The sequence below is a fragment of the Acinonyx jubatus genome, chromosome B3 (genome assembly GCF_027475565.1).
Source record: "Acinonyx jubatus isolate Ajub_Pintada_27869175 chromosome B3, VMU_Ajub_asm_v1.0, whole genome shotgun sequence".
NCBI lineage: Eukaryota > Metazoa > Chordata > Mammalia > Carnivora > Felidae > Acinonyx > Acinonyx jubatus.
Window position 1 is genome coordinate 2107057 of NC_069386.1, and position 16175 is coordinate 2123231.

General features: G+C 53.5%; 1 protein-coding gene across 7 annotated transcripts in view; it reads left to right on the forward strand.

Annotated features, from left to right (window-relative positions):
- Positions 1–16175, forward strand: part of CFAP161 (cilia and flagella associated protein 161) — a 62114-nt gene that overhangs the window by 1758 nt on the left and 44181 nt on the right. For 3 of the 7 annotated variants that reach the window (XR_008298922.1, XM_053223468.1, XM_053223466.1), the window contains exons 2-9: positions 443–617; positions 852–943; positions 1707–1796; positions 2816–3048; positions 4005–4089; positions 8165–8323; positions 10158–10231; positions 10835–11036. Coding sequence is in view for 6 of the 7 variants with exons in the window: in XM_053223468.1 (XP_053079443.1) it covers positions 875–943; positions 1707–1796; positions 2816–3048; positions 4005–4089; positions 8165–8323; positions 10158–10231; positions 10835–11030 (906 nt within the window). In the remaining variant the exon portion in view is untranslated. Of the gene's footprint in view, positions 1–442; positions 618–851; positions 944–1706; positions 1797–2815; positions 3049–4004; positions 4090–8164; positions 8324–10157; positions 10232–10834; positions 11413–13231; positions 14473–16175 lie in introns of those variants that run through there. The other 4 variants (XM_027068245.2, XM_053223467.1, XM_027068244.2 and 1 more) reach the window with 4 other exon arrangements.

Here is a 16175-nt window from a genome sequence, read left to right on the forward strand (position 1 = left end):
TCCTTTGCCCTGGGGCATCCGTGAGTGTCTGAGGAATGTCACACATGTCCCTCCTGAGGAGGGGGTGGTGGGGTGTCAGCTTTCTTTCTGTTCCCTCCTGGAAGGGAGACGACTAGGGGACAGACAGGGCCTTGAGGAGAGACTGATTATATACTTGGGAGTTGGGGGAGGTAAACACAGGGTGAAGCGTCCAGAAGGACTTTCATATGCTAAGAAAGACTCACAAGATCCTGGAGGCCTGGCTATTGTCAAGCTAAGGCTGTTCTCCCCTCTAGCAAAGCATTAGCATTAGGACAGCGGAGAGTTCCAGAAGGAAAATCCTCCTCTGCCCGCCCCAAGTATTTGTCAGCGGGCTGCAGGTTATAAGGCAATTTGATTTCATCTACATTTCCTTCTGCCTTTGGTCCCCACATCAGAAAATGGTTTCGTATTTATTTTCAAGATCTTGATCTCTACGCCCAAGGTGGGGCTGGAACTCAGGACCCTGAGATCAAGAGCCCCACCCTTCCCGGACTGACCCCGCCCGGAGCCGCAGAAGGAAAAGGTTTGACGTGTTTAACTCTAAGAGGCCTGCCCGCTGGAGTTTCTCCTCCCCCCTGCTCTGCAGCCCAGCTCAGGTAGATCTCTCCTGGGGGGTGGAAGACGCAGGGGGTGGGGAGGGCGACCCCTCCAACCCTCACCTACCCCCCACCCTTCCTTTGCCCACGCCTCCAACCCTCACTCCTCCCCGCCCCTGGCTCCTGTGCTGTCACTGATTGGTCAGCAGGCCCCGAGCCTGGCCAATCGCGGGGGGGGGGGGGCCGGTTGCCATGACTACGAGGCACGCTAACACCGCTGGTGTCCGGTGTCAGGGGCCGACAGAGGAGAGGGCGCCATGGCGCAGAACCTGTATGGTCCTGGAGTGCGGATGGGCAACTGGAATGAGGACATCTACCTGGAGGAGGTACGTCCCGGGGACCTCCCTCCCCGCCCCAAGTCCAGCGTCCCGGGCTCCTTCCTCACCCCGCAGGCACCCAGTACCCCTCACCCCGCGCATCTCCGAACGCCCAGAAAGTTCACCTGCCGCCCCCTGACCCGGTCACACGTCCCGGACTCGGTGCCTCCGGGTTAGGCCAGAGCCCATCACGCTCCCTCCGTCCTTACAGACTCAGGGGCTCCAGAGGCCGCCCTCCAGGCGGGGAGGGGGCTCTACGTGGACGCACTGCCCCCTGGCACTCCCCCACCCGTCACACACTGCCTCCTAGGTGTCCCCGTGGTGTCCCTGTCACTGACACTGGCTCAGAAGAGGCCCTGGGCCATCACGTATCCATCTAGCTGTGTGTGTGTATGGGGGGAGGGTGGGGGGGGTTGGGGGGGTGGGCTTTCAGCGACAGTCACCGACCAACCTGCTGAGACCTCAGCGGGGGACACATGGCCTCCAAAGGTTACTCAGGACTGTCTCTGGCTGGAGTCCTCCAAGGTGATGCTGCTTTTTCTTTTCTTTCTTTCTGTTTTGTGCTTTTCTCATTTTTTTCAAACATTCTACAATGAAGCAAAAATATTTTAAAAATGCTAAGAGAATTTCCACCCTTCCCCATTATGCTCACATTTCTTTTGATCAAATTTTGCTCTTTCTACTTGATGTGCTTCTGACCTACCGGCCACCAGCATCTGTATCGTTCAGGCCTGTTGTCCTTCTGGGTCATGTTCTCTCCCTCTTTCACCAGGAGCTCATGAAGGACTTCTTGGAGAAGAGAGGTAAAGGACAGCTTCTCATACAGAGAAACAGAAGACTCAAAGAGAATCTCTTGAGACCGGTAATTTTATTTTATTTTATTAAAAATTTTTTAAAAATATAATTTATTGTCAGGTCGGCTAGCCTACAGTGCATAAAGTGTGCTCTTGGTTTTGGGGGTAGATTCCTGTGGTTCATCGCTTACATAGAAACACCCACTGCTCATCCCAACAGGTGCCCTCCTCAAGGCCCATCCCCCATATTCCCTGCCCCGCCCCCAATCAGCCCTCAGTTTGTTTTCTGTGTTTAAGAGTCTCTTATTGGGGCGCCTGGGTGGCTTAGTTGGTTAAATGTCGGACTTCGGCTCAGGTCATGATCTCACCGATCGTGAGTTCGAGCCCGGCGTTGGGCTCTGTGCTGACAGCTCGGAGCCTGGAGCCTGCTTCGGATTCTGTGTCTCCCTTTCTCTCTCTGCTCCTTCCCCACTCGCACTCTGTCGCTCTCTCTCTCAAAAATAAATAAACAATTAAAAAAAAGTCTCTTACTGAGACTGATAATTTTAAACTCAAGCACTGTTTTCAAAATTCTACTGAATTCAGTGTGAGTCAGGCAAGCAAACGTTCCATAAATGAATTATCATTTGGAAAATACCAGGTGGTGTTTTTTCCTTTAGATCTCAAAACCACCATGTTTAAAATTCCCTAAGATTTTAGGAACAGAGGAGAAAGCTGTCCTGAATTATGTTTACCCTCGTTTTCCAAGTGAAGAAATGAACGCATCAGTGCAGGAATATGTAAAACACTCTTTGGTTGGTGCTGAAGGCATTTCCAGTGAGTTTGAATCCATTAGTGGTGGAGTCAGCCTGAGTGGTTTTTCATCGGCTTTTTCTACCTCACTGGGGATTTGGGGGGTACTTTGGCGACGTGGGAGGAGATTGGCGGCAGGAAAAGGAAGGAAATGGAAAACTCGAGGGAGCCAGAGTGGTTATTACCCAAGTGGTCCTAGTGGTATTACCACCAACGAAATGGGTCCTAGACAGTGAAGGAAGGAAGGTGCACGTGGCAGTGAGGTGAGTCTGAAAAACTCCCATTTCCGTTGTAGATGCAGCTTTCCGTGTCGGAGGATGGGTACGTTCACTGTGGCGACAAGGTGATGCTCGTGAACCCCGCCCACGCGGAGGTGGGGGCCCACCTGTTTCTGGGCGGGGACCTGAGCCTGTGCGCGACTCCCGATGAAATTAAAGCGCATCTGAGCGACGAGTTAGAGGTGCCCTGTGGCCTGAGCGCAGCTCAAACCAGGATCCCGGTTGGCAGAAACACTTTCACCATTTTGAGGTAGAGACGCTCCCTTTGTCCGCGCGTTTTTGCCATAAATGTGTTTGCGCGCAGAGCTTCAGGGTGCCTGGAGGCCAAGGCCGTGGGAACCTTCTCTGGGATTCCCGCCTTGCCGTCCCCCCCTGAGGACGCCGTTGGGGCCCTTTTTACACACCCTTCACCTTAAACCTCAGGGCAACTGCTAATTCGTGTTCGATTATAAAGGCTTCCTTCCGAGGTATTGGATCCAGAGAACTAAATTTACACTCTGTCTGGACTGGGTTTTGCTAACAGCTTCTCGGGGTGCTCGGAGCTCATTATGGGTGTTTCTGTGGCTTTTAATCACTCTGTTGCTTTTACAGCGAAACTAGATAGCTCGGTGCAAGGGGAGTTGCTCTATTTAATGAACTGTTTACCAAAAATGTGCCTGAGGTTTTGAAAATGAGCGATTAAATCCTCAGACAGCAGATCCGTGATTACAGTAGGAAAGCCTTGCCTTCACTTTGCTCGTGAAATAGGGATAGCAATGTTTCTATTACGAAAATGTAGCCCGACCTCTTAGTCCTCAGATTTCTTTTGAATACCGGTAATTCATTCATGCTGAGACAACCAAACGCGGAGCACAAGTTCCGCGTCCCGGAGGGTTGAGGGGGAAGGCTGTGTTAGGTGTGTTCAAATCAATGTGTCACCCTGGATCTTTCTAAAGTTGTCCGCGCACCTGACCAGAATTCCTCAGGGCAGGGCAGCGTGACGTGCTCTGGGCCCACAGATAAAGGGGCGTTGTGCGTTCTGGCTGTGGCCGGACGCAGGGACAGGGTGCCAGCCGGATCTGAGGGCCAACAGAAACGGCCATCTCGAAAGTGTGGACACGCATTAGTGAGAACATGGGTTATAAACACAGTTGCACGCACCAGAACTAGAACGTGGCAGGGATCTTACTGCAGAGACTTGACGCGATGCTTATTCTTGACGCGCAGGGCAGACGGAAACGCCACGGGTCAAGTCCTCAGATACGGACAGGACTTCTGCCTCGCGACCACGGGAGGGTTTGAAGACAAAATGGTGAGTCGCGGCCGCCGGCTGAAGGGGACAGGGAACGCTGCAGGCGTCTCTGGCTTCGTCCCGGTCTCAGCCTGGAGCTTTGCACACGCGGTGTCGGGGGTCACTTCTTGCCTCGTCGCTTTTCCAATTACGAAGCGAATACCCTCAGGCGCTAAGGAGGAAGGGAGAAAACCCTCCTTTGCTACGCAGCTGACGCAAAACCAAAATTTACACTGCTCCACCTGTAAGTTAATGATTGGATTAATCAATAATCATCTGACACCTGTCAATGTCACCAAAGCCAGCAAGGCGTATTATCTGATAACTTTCTTTTTTTCCTTTTTTTTTTTAAACTTGACTTTTCTCTTTCCCCTGGGGATTAGAACCAGCTACATGTGGGTTTAACTCTAGCTGAAATGTCGATCTATGGGGTGGGGCTTTGGGTAAAGTTGTTGACCTTTCTTGAGTCTTTGTCGTCTATAACGTGGGATTGTTGCACCTTGCTACATGCTTAACTGCCTCACTTGTATGAACTCACTTCGATATCCAAACAAGTCTGTGAGCTAGGGACCGTTTTATGCCCATTTTACTGATGGGGACGCCGAGGCACAAGGTCAGGTGATTTTGCCCTGGGTCGCTCAGCCATTAAGCGGCGGACTGGGTACTCCGCACTGTCTCTCACCGAATCACAGCTTCCATCACTGTATCGTGTAGCATTATTGCCTCTTGTGCTACCAAGAAAATCAGCGTTGCCAGTCGAACCCCTACACCACAGATGGTCAGCTGCAGCCTGATTTGAAACGTAGAAAGTAGAGAAAATACCAAATCGTTGAAGGAGGGGAGTAAGTCACAGTTGTCCTATGCAGAGATTAACATTCCCAACATTTTGGCTTACTTTCTTTTATAGTCTGTTCTCTCCCTCCTTCCTTCCCTCCTTTGTTCCCTACCTCTCTCTCCTCCACTCTCTCCTTAACTCTCCCAACTCCTTTGTCTCCTATAAATTATCTCTTCTCCGCCTGTGCATTGATTTGCGTTTATTACCTGCCCTTCCACAGACAATAACGTTCTGTCATTTTGCAGGTAATGTTTCCTGCCCACCTGCTATGTGGCTTTTATTTTCTTTTCCTTTTCCTTTTCCTTTTCCTTTTCCTTTTCCTTTTCCTTTTCCTTTTCCTTTTCCTTTTCCTTTTCCTTTCCTTTCATCTTTTTTGGCGACTTGGCTTTGACATGGTAGTTGTTTTACCGTAGTTTTGAGTAAACGGATCAGTGTTTCCCTTTGCAATTCCTGCCCCTGCCCCTGCCCCAGAGATACTATAGAAAGGGAAACTTGTATCGACTTCTTGATGGCTCAAGTTGACCTTGTGCTGGGATTTCTTCTTGCTTTCTTCTTCTTTTTTTTTTTTAATGTTTTTTTCTGAGAGAGAGAGAGAGAGAGAGAGAACATGTGGGTAGAGGGGGGCAGAGGGTCTGAAGCGGGCTCTGCATTGACAGAAGAGAGCCTGACGTGGGGTTCAAGCTCACGAACCGCGAGATCATGACCTGATCCGAAGTCCGATGCTCAACTGACTGAGCCTCCCAGGTGCCCTGGAGTTTTTTCTTCTTTAATTAATGGATTTATTTTTATTTTAGAGAGAGAGAGAGAGTGGGGAGGAGTCAGGAGAGAGAGAGAGACAGAGAGACAGAGAATCCCAAGCAGGCTCCATGCTCAGGACAGAGCCCCACGTGGGACTCGATCCCACAACCCTGGGATCATGACCTGAGCCAAAATCCAGAGCTGGAGGCTCAACCAACTGAGCCCCCCAGGCGCCCCAGGTCCTCCTTAGCCGCTTGAGATTCATTCTGATACAGGGTTCCGTGCAGACATGTGATTTCCCCCCAATGACTAAAGAGCCACATTTGTGTTATTTCTTGAATAATTACTCTTTCCTCACTGACACATGCCTTGCGTAGTACCCGTGAAGTCCCCATACACCCACGAGCTCTCTCAGCTTCCTATCTGGACGCTTTGAGCTCAAGTTGTGTATTTTTGTCCAAGGGGTATACTCTACATTCGGACAGCTCTAGGGCTGTCTCTCTCTCGTCACACCTCTTCGTCTGTATCGCATTAGGAATGAACGGCTCAGTTAGATGCAGCTACTGTTGCAAGTTTCTCTGCCCCCCCCCCCCCCCAGATGGGGAGAAAGATCACGCGGCGGTTTTGATCGGCCTGTAAAACTGTGCAAGTTCACGGATTTAGTAGCTCTATGACACGCATGCTCTTCTGAGATGCCCCGCCGTGTACTCATTTATTCTTCCTATCTCTCAGTGAAGTTTTGTGGTTCTCCTCAAGTGGACCTGACGCCTATCCCCGTTAAGGTTGTCTCTTGGTATCTCCCACTGGGTGTTACCATAGTTGTAACAAAAATGTGACAAAGTCATTGATGTTTATGCTCGCCTTTGATGAAGTCACTCACTCCTATCGCTTCCAGTGGTTTTCCAGTTGGTTCTCTTCTTACTCTTTTTTTAAACGTTCATTTACTATTGAGAGACAGAGACAGAGCTCGAGCAGGGGAGGGGCAGAGAGAGAGGGAGACACAGCATCCGAAGCGGGCTCCGGGCTCCGAGCTGTCAGCGCAGAGCCCGACGCGGGGCTCGAACGCAAAAACCGCGAGATCATGAGCTGAGCCGAAGTCGGACGCTCAACCGACTGAGCCCCCCAGGGACCCCCCACTTGGTTCTCTTATGACTTCTGGGCAGACAGTTGTTTCTCTTTCCAGGGATGACGACTGCCTCTCTTCCCAAATTCTCATATTTCTGGACCTTGTCTTTGAATTAGCAAGTGTTTCCGGGGCGCTCCTAAAAAAAATCTGGTAATCGCGACCTTTTAGACTTGTTCCTGAGTCGTTATCATCTTTCTTTGACAAAGTGGGGTTTGTGGTTTGGCGTCGGCGTCGTCTGCCTGTGTGGGCCCGGCCGGCTTCCCTGCCCACATCTAGCTTGTGGTCAAGCCCACGGCTCTTCCTTTGCAGTGCTCCTGGCCCTGTCTTTTCATCCCCAGTGCTGGGACCTCAACCCAGGCCCCCCGTGGCTTGACCCCTCCGGTCTGTCCTGACTTCAGACCACAGTAGATGCGTGCTGCCAGGTAGATCCCTTAGGGGCTCAGGCTTGGTAAGTGCAGCCACCACGGTGGCATTTAAGGCCCTCTGTGACATGTCCCGTGTCCACACGTGGTCAGCCTTGCCCGCGGGCTCCCGGCACCACACTGCTTCCTCCTCAGAGCTCTCGTGAGCCCCTGGGAGAGCACGTGTCCCCATGTGTGCCCACCTACAGCTCTGCATGTCCCTTCTGGTCACCATGCCTCACGGGTGCTTCCCCTTCACCTCCTCCGTCCCCTCTCCTGCTCGTCAGGAAACACCTTCACGATGGCAACCTGTTACTGCCTTCCCTGTAGCGCCTCACGGCACAGCTTTGCACATGAAAACCTACCGAAATCTGCAGACACGGCCTCCAGGTTCAGGGTCAGGGGGAATCAGTAAAGGACGAACAAACAACTAACGTTTTGGAGTTTTCTGCAGGGTGGCGTGCTTCTTGACCCAGTTACAGGTGGCCAGAGAGCAGCCTAAATAAATCCCAAGTGTGGACCTCAGCTCCACGGGGGCGTGGGCCCCCCTCCAAGGCTCACAGTAAATGTAGCTGTGACAGTGATGGTTTTAAGGACACTTGGCTTCATGGAATAAGTTTCATGCATAATTATTTCTCAGAAGAAAAATAGTGGTCCAGGCCTAGGTCCTGAGAGTGAGGAGAGGGGGCGGGATCAGGAGGAGACAGAGGGTTTGGTATTCAAAGGAAGGAAAACCCCGGGCGGATCAGTCGGTTGAGCGTCTGACTTCGGCTCAGGCCATGGTCTCGCGGTCCGTGAGTTCGAGCCCCGCGTCGGGCTCTGTGCCGACGGCTCGGAGCCTGGAGCCCGCTTCGGATTCTGTGTCTCCCCCTCTCTCTGCCCCTTCCCTGCTCATGCTGTCTCTTTCTCTCTCAAAAATAAATAAACACAAACAAAATTCAAAGGAAGGAAAGGCAGTGGAGCTGACGTAGCTCATCTGTGCGCTGTCCTTTTCAGCTGTATTTATCCAGTGACCACAGGACCCTCCAGAAGTCGTCCAAGAGATCTCTGCTCCAGGAGGCGTACCTGACGGATGAGGTCTCCTACCTGAGCTGCTGGCAGGCCACCTTCCTGGACCCCCAGCTGCGCCTGGAATACGAAGGCGCCCCCGTTCCGGTGAGCTCTGCCTGGGGGAGACCCGGGCGCTGTTCCGAGGACGCGATTTTCTCCCGTCTGTACATCGGGGCTTCTCAGCGCGCCGGGGCCTAAAGCGACTTGTGTGCTCTCTCCGCCCAGCCCCCGCCAGCTGTAGACACACACAGGCTCGGCGCCCGCCCCTGAGTCAGGCTGAGAGCCCCCCACCCGGGACGGTGAGGGTCATGACCTGCTTCCTTCCAGGAAGAAAGTTTCTGCAGGGCCTGGAAGCTTGGGTCCTGCGGGGCCATCCTTCCTGTTCCCACTGCTGACGTTTTCTCGGGAGCCCGGGCCCTGCGGCACTGGGGCCCCACGCACGGGCCTGACGGGAAGGCGAGTCCGCTGGGCCAGGCGCTTTGCTGCTGGCTGCTGACGCTTCACGCGGACGCAGAGTGGGGGCTGCTGGGAGTCGCTGGGAGCGTGCGGAACCCCAGCGGGCAGGGACTTGAAGGGGTGACCAGCCGGGTGGCCTCGCGGGAGGGGGCCCCCAGCTACGGGCCACCTGCGCCCGCCCGGCCCCGTGCGCCCCTCTGCCAGGCTCTGCAGGCGTTCCCGCGCTCACCAGGGTCTCTCCTCTAGCACGGAGAATGCACGCGGGGTCCCTGGCGACGCGCCCCCCGGCCCGGCTTTGCTCTCCTTGAAATCGCTCGCCGTTGCCATGATCTCAACCGTTAGCGTCTCATTTTCCTTCCCCGTGGAGCGCGGGTGAAGACGGCGGCTGCCTGACGAGGTGTGGGGAGGAGTAGGTGGCCCGTGCGTCCCCTGCGCTCGCGGGAGCAGTGCCTGGCTGCCGGCGGCTCGCGCGTGGTCGTGCCGCGGTCCCGGCTGTGCTCGTGCGAAAGCGGGGCACCGGCCCGTTGCTGACCCAGACCCTGCTTGGAGCCTCACCCCTGGCCGGTCTACCGTGCCCACACGGCCGGTGCCCCCGGGGTGGAGCACGTCTGCCGTGCTGTTTGCCGTGGCGCATCTCAGCGCATCTTAGTGACGGACGGGGCGGGCCAGAGCGAGGCTCACCCCGACCTCGGTCCAGAAGCGGCAGCCGCCCGCGGCGGCCCGGAGGAGCGGACGTTTGCTGTGCTGGGGCTCAGACTGCGCTCACGGCTTGTCCGTGTTCAGATGAGATCACAGACTGTCTTGTTTGTGCCTCGACCGTCCGGGTTGCGGAAGTGGCCTGGTCTGACGTGGGCACCCCGCGGCCGGTGACGTCGAGGGCCCTGCTGTGGGTGCCGGGCCCGTCCCCCCGGGGGTCAGGGGCCGCTCGGGTCTCCCTCCACAGCGTTTAGCTTACGGCGGCCAGGAGTTTGAAATGATAACGTTATTTATTTATTTTTTTTTTCTGATTCTAAACATAATATATGCTCCCTCAAGGAGAAATCAGAGAAGCACAACGAGTAACACGAACATAACCAGCGAAGTTCCACCTCCCATAGGAAGCCACTGTCATTTATGATTTCTTTGCCCATGCCTGCTTTTTGTTTTTATTTAATTTTCTTCCCAATAGAACACCAGGAGTATCCTGTTCTTCTCCACTTAAAAACACCCCTGATTATTTTTCGCGTTGGGGGAAGGTCTGCTCCCACGTGGCTCTGAATGCCCTACGACATTCTGCTGTGGGTGCACCTGCAACGACGTGTGAAGTTGATCCAGTACGCTTTGGCTTCTAGGTTATTCCGTCCCAATCCCTTTCTTCTTCTTCTTCTTTTTTTTTTTTAAATGAAATTTAAATGAATATATAGTATGTTTCCAAATTTTTGCTTTTCAGGAATCGGAGGCCTTAATGCATAATGCAAACAGCACTGTCTCTTCCTCTTTAAAGGCAAATGCAAAGATCCTCATCTATCACTGCCGCACGAATCGGGGGCTAGCAGTCCACAGGCATCTTTTCTTGAGGTATGGAAGGAACTTTACTGCAGGGTTTCGCATCCACGATGGGCGTGGAGGTTGTGCCTCTGAGCAAGGCAGCTCGGTTTAACGAGGGTGCCCCCCCCCCCCCCCCACGCAAGAAGTCCTTTGATGATGAAATATTGTCACCAAGGACTTACTTGGTGGTGTGGCAAATCTTACCGGAGTCCCTTGTGTCCCACAAGCTTTTCCCTGACAAGAGGATTTTGTTTTCAAGTTTATTTGCTGGTGTCGAGAGAGACAGAGACAGCACACGTGGGGAAGGGGCAGAGAGAGAGGGAGACAGAGAATCCCAAGCAGGCCCCGCACGGCCCGCACAGAGCCCGACACGGGGCTCAAACCCTAGAACCGGGAGATCATGACCTGAGCCGAAACAAAGAGTTGGACGCTGAACCACCAGGCGCCCCTTTGACAAGAGGATTTTAGCGATAATGGGACCCCAGGTGCTTCGGCGTTGCCTGAGCAGGTCAAACATCCAGCAAAGACGTATTGTAGAGGCAGCCCCGAGCAGAGGCTGTTGAAGATGATGTGGACAGCTTACCCAGGGCCGTTACCCCGTTTCCAACCCGTGTCCCTTCTCTCTTGCCCCAGTACCTATTTCGGGAAGGAAGCTGAGGTGGCCGTCCACACACATCTGGATTCACACAGAGTCGAAAAGCCGAGCAACCATTGGATGTTGGTGACCGGGAATCCCAGGAAAGACTCGTCCACCATGTTGGACCTGCCCAAGCCACTGGCTGAGGCCCCCCCAGCCCTGGAGCAGGCCACGGACCCCGGGGCGCAGTGACTCCAGGTACGCTCTGGAAAAACGTAGCTTTGCTAGAATCGATGATCTTGGCCATGCCCCAAGCCATTTTTCAGTAAGGCGTAGAAGTCCCTGAACACTCTGTTAAAACAAAGGCTGTGTGAAGATTCTTGAATTAGTGGTGGGGGTCTGGGCCACAAAAAGAAACTGGCTCTGGGGAGATGGCTCCTAGGTGGTATTTGAAGGTGACGGATGATACTCTTTGTTGATCACTAGTTCCTGAAGAACTGTAGATCCCATGCAGCGGCAGCTTCTACGAGGACAGTGTGTTTCCTTTGAAAGCTATGTGTGTGCGATAAAGCTATCAGAACCACACGGGATCTTTGTCACCCCCCCTCCCCACCCCCAACACCGGCCCCACCAAACAACGTACTAAGAAATCAACAGTGTGGAGCTGTGAGCCGTGGCCTTCCCTTGGAAACGAATGCTTTCCCCCTTGTATTTTCATTTCTACCTCTGACTCGGGGGCAGGGGGTGGGGTGGCCAGGACCTCTACCTGCCTGGTCACGCTGTGGTGTCATGATTTTCAAACCGCAGAACCCCTTTACTCTTTGAAACGGGCACTTTAGTCATGGCGCCCGTGCAATCAGCAAGTTCCTGATGAAATAAACGTGTTGCCTTCCGCGTGTTTGCTCGTCTCCTCACCCTTCGTGGAGGGCCCGTGACGTGTGGGGTGTTTTAATGGGATGAAGATTCCCCCAGCCCTGTGGGTAGCGATGAGCCGGGAGGCTGTCTCCCACGTAAATCTACCAAGAGGCAGACAGGAAGCCACAGGTGGTGTAGACGTGTTTTACATAGACGCTCCTTCAAGCCGATGTGGGTTGACACTCTTTAGGGAGGCCTTTGCCAGCAAGTGCTTTGGGAGTCAGGGTGGTGGTTCCCTTCCGCGGCTGTGTGGTGGATGTACCTGGAGAGCTCTGGCCATTACTGGTGCCTGGGCCCCAGCCCGGAAACTGATTTAATGCAGCCAAGGTTGAGACCCAGTGCGTGAGGAGGAGTGGGAGGGAGCAGTGCTTCCTTGAGGTGGTCGGGAAGGCTTTCCTCGCTGCTTCTCCGCCTGGCTGCATTTCTGGCTCCCCTGAAGATCAAGGAGGAAGCCCAGTGCCCAGCTGCCTGCCAGACCACCAAAGCACCATTTCTGGGGTGGGGCTTTAAGAAACACAGATGCTTGAGCCCACCTCCAGAGATCTTCATTTAAGTGATTTGGAGCGGAGGCAACAATCTTTTTATTTTTATCATTATGTATTTATTTTATTTAAAAAAATGTTTTAGTGTTGATCATAATTTTTTTTAGTGTGTATTTACTTTTGAGAGAGAGAGAGAGAGACACACACAGAGTGTGAGCAGCGGAGGGGCAGAGAGAGAGGGAGACGCAGAATCCGAAGTGGGCTCCAGGCTCCGAGCTGTCAGCACGGAGCCCGACGCGGGGCTCGAACTCACGGACCGCGAGATCACGACCTGAGCCGAAGTCGGACGCTGCACCGACTGAGCCCCCCAGGCGCCCCACTCTCATTTTGGTTTTTAAATTAACTTACTTTTTTAAAAATTTTATTTAAATCCAAGTTAGTTAGCATATAGTGCAATAATGATTTCAGGAGTAGAACTTAGTGATTCGTCACTTCCGTAAAACACCCAGCGCTCATCCCAACAGGTGCCCTCCTCAGTGCCTGTCACCCGTCTAGCCCATCCCCCCACCACCTCCCCTGCCGCAGCCCTCAGTGTGTCCTCTGTATTGAAGTCTCTGATGATTTGCCTCCCTCTCTGTTTTTATCTTAGTTTTCCTTCCCTTCCCCTGTGTTCACCTGTTGTGTTTCTGAAATTCCACATGTGAGTGAAGTCATGTGATACCTATCTTTCTCTGACTTATTCCGCTTAGCGTAATACCCTCTAGTTCCAGCCACGTTGTTGTGAATGACAAGATTTCATTCTTTTTGATTGCCGAGTAGTATTTCATATAGTTATATATATACCACATCTTTTTTATCCATTTATCAGTCGATGGACATTTGGGCTCCTTCCATAATTCGGCTGTCGTCGATAGAGCTGCGGTCAACATTGGGGAGCGTGTGCCCCTCCGAATCAGCATTTTTGTAGCCTTTGGATAAATACCTAGTTGTGCCATTGCTGGGTCATAGGGTAGTTCTATTTTTAATTTTTTGAGGAACCTCCATACTGTTTTCCAGAACGGCTGCACCAGTTTGCATTCCCACCAGCAGTGCAAAACGGATCCTCTCTCTCCGCATCCTCGCCAACATCTGTTGTTGCCCGAGTTGTTCATGTGAGCCATTCTGACAGGTGTGAGGTGGTATCTCATTGTGGTTTTGATTTGTATTTCCCTGAGGATGAGAGATGTTGAGCATCTTTTCACGTGTCAGTTGACCATGTGGATGTCTTCTTTGGAAAAGCGTGTGTTCATGTCTTCTGCCCATTTCTTCACTGGATTATTTGTTTTTTTGGTGTGGAGTTTGATAAGTTTTTTATAGATTTTGGATACTAACCATTTATCCGATATGTCGTTTGCAAGTATCTTCTCCCATTCCATAGGCTGCCTTTTAGCTCAAAGCTTACTGTATTTATTTTCTTATGTATTAAAAATTTTTGTGTGTGTTTATTTACTTTTGGAAGACAGAGAGACAGAGCGTGAGCAGGAGAGGGGCAGAGAGAGAGAGAGGGAGACACAGAATCCGAAGCAGGTTCCGGGCTCCGAGCTGCCAGCACATATCCTAATGTGGGGCTCAAATTCACAAACCCTGAGATATGACCTGAGCCGAAGTCGGATGCTGAACCGACTGAGCCCCCCAGGTGCCCCAAAGCTATTTTTTTTCTATAGAAGACGCACTGTGTGCCTTTAAAGGTAGCTTCCAGCTGTATGAGTAATCTACAGCATCTGATCTGGGCTTTGGTGGACACCTAGACTTTTCTGCGCAGAGTGACCTCTTGCTCTGGATGTAGTTATAGTGTCCGGAAGGCACACAGCACCTCAGCGGTGGCTTCCAGTGTGGGACACACAACACGGCCCATTGAGATGTGGAAAGAAAAGCTTAGAACTTCTATGCCTATCATTTTCTTACTCTTTAAAGTGCATTAACGTGTGTTTTCTAATGTTCAAAATGTTAGTTTTTAAACGTATGTAAGAGTTGAGGGGCTCCTGGGTGGCTCGGTCGGTTGAGCGTCCGACTTCGGCTCAGGTCAGGATCTCTCGGTCCGTGGGTTCGAGCCCCGCGTCGGGCCCTGTGCTGACAGTTCGGAGCCTGGAGCCTGCTTCCGATTCTGTGTCTCTCCATCTCTCGGCCCCTCCCCTGCTCATGCTCTCTTTCTTTCAAAAATGAATAAATGTTAAAAAAATTAAAAAGTGTACATAGGAGTTTAATAGGCATGTGTAAAATTTAGAAGCACAAATTGTGTGTGTGTGTGTGTGTGTGTGTGTGTGTGTGTGTGTGTGTAACTCAGAACTTCCTGTGCAGGTTCACAGTAGCAGGTGGAGAAGGCGGCTGTGTGCTCGGTGCCTACGTGGGGGTTTACACGGGACAAGCCGCGGGCTCACGGCTGCTGCTTAGCGTCGTTGCCCTGAGTCTTGGCCCTCAGGCTCCCCCAGCCCCACCGCTCGCTGGCTCAGTGGTTGTGGGCCACACCCGGTGTGCCGCCTCTGTTGTTGGGGGGTGGACACAGTGAAAACGGGACAAGATCCTGCAGCGAGGGAGGCAGGAGACCAGCCTCTGCGCAGAGCGCTCCGGCCCGGCCGGCCCTGGAAGAGCAGGGAGGTCACTGGCGCCCGGGGACCAGGTGACATCTGAGCTGGAAAGGGCATTCCAGGGCCGGGGGTGGGGGAGGGTGGCATTCCGTGTCCCTGGGCTGCAGCTTTTGTCGCTTTGCTGAGAGGCGGGGACTTGGCCAGGGGCCGCTCCTGCGGGCCACGTATGGAGCTGATGCTTAACAGGTGCCCCTGGCAACCCCGGCGTCTCCCTGGAGGGGGGGACCCCTGCACTTCACTACACCCCCTCCCAACTGAAGGAAGGGTTCTCGTCTGGCTCAGCAAGGGGCCTTCAGGACACTGTGGCCAGTCTGTTTTGTTTCCTTGGTGCCCTGTGATTTTCAGGGAAAACGGGGCAGGTTGTTAACTAATTTGAGTATCACTGGTGGCTGTGCGTGTCAAATTGTTGAAGTCGAATTGCAGCTCAAAGGCGACGGTCCGCTTTTGAAAGAGTTTTGAGGAGGAAAGTGGCATGATTTTGCTTTAGAAAGATTATTATGGAAGCAGCAGGGAGGGAGAGGGGTCCTGGGGGGGAGAGATGAGGCTCTGAACTAAGGCAGGTGTCAGGAGGCCTGGGGAGGGAGGATGGGTGAGAGAGATGTCCAGGGTGGAGGGTGGGAGGGAGAGAGAGAAGGAGAGAGAGAGAGAGAGAGAGACAGAGAGACAGAGAGACAGAGTGAGAGAGAGAGGACTCCATACTTGGGTGGATTAAGGCCAAGAGAGGACGAGAAGGCAGAGCCCAGGTTTGGACAGGGGCCCATCCCCGAGATTCAGAGCACAGGAGGGTGGGCAGGAGAGGTGCCTGGGGTGTGTGACCCCAAGTGGAGGTGGGTTTTCCGTGGATGTAGACGCATCCCAGCCACAGTGCGGTCCTCTGCTGGGGGTCGGCCCGCGGGAACCGAGCTTAGTACCTTTGACTTCCTGACACGGGGAGCACGGAGAAGTCCAGCAAGCCCCGGGGCTGGGACCAGCCACTTGCCACCTTTCGGGGAATCGGTGTATCACCTGTGACACGAGGAGAGTAATGGCAGCTCTGGACCAGCCTGGTTACGAGAGAGCAGGTGCTCCGCACGCGTGAGCGTGTGTGTGTGCGTGTGTGCGCGAGCCTCCCCCATCTCCCCTCGTCCTTCGTGTGGGAGTCAGGGGGGCGTCCAAGCCAGGAAGTGATTTTGTCTCCATCACCCCGCTCGGTTCCAACCTGGGACCGGACCCCACTTCCTTCCCGCTCGCACCCCACACCCGGTGCCGAGCTGGCCCCGCGTCGGCCGGAGCGCCTGCCCTGGGGAAACGCCGGCTGTGTTTGGCAAGCCGACGGCGGCCGCCTGTGGCTGGGACGCGGAGCCAGAGAGGGGCAGAGGGACAGAAGACAGGGACAG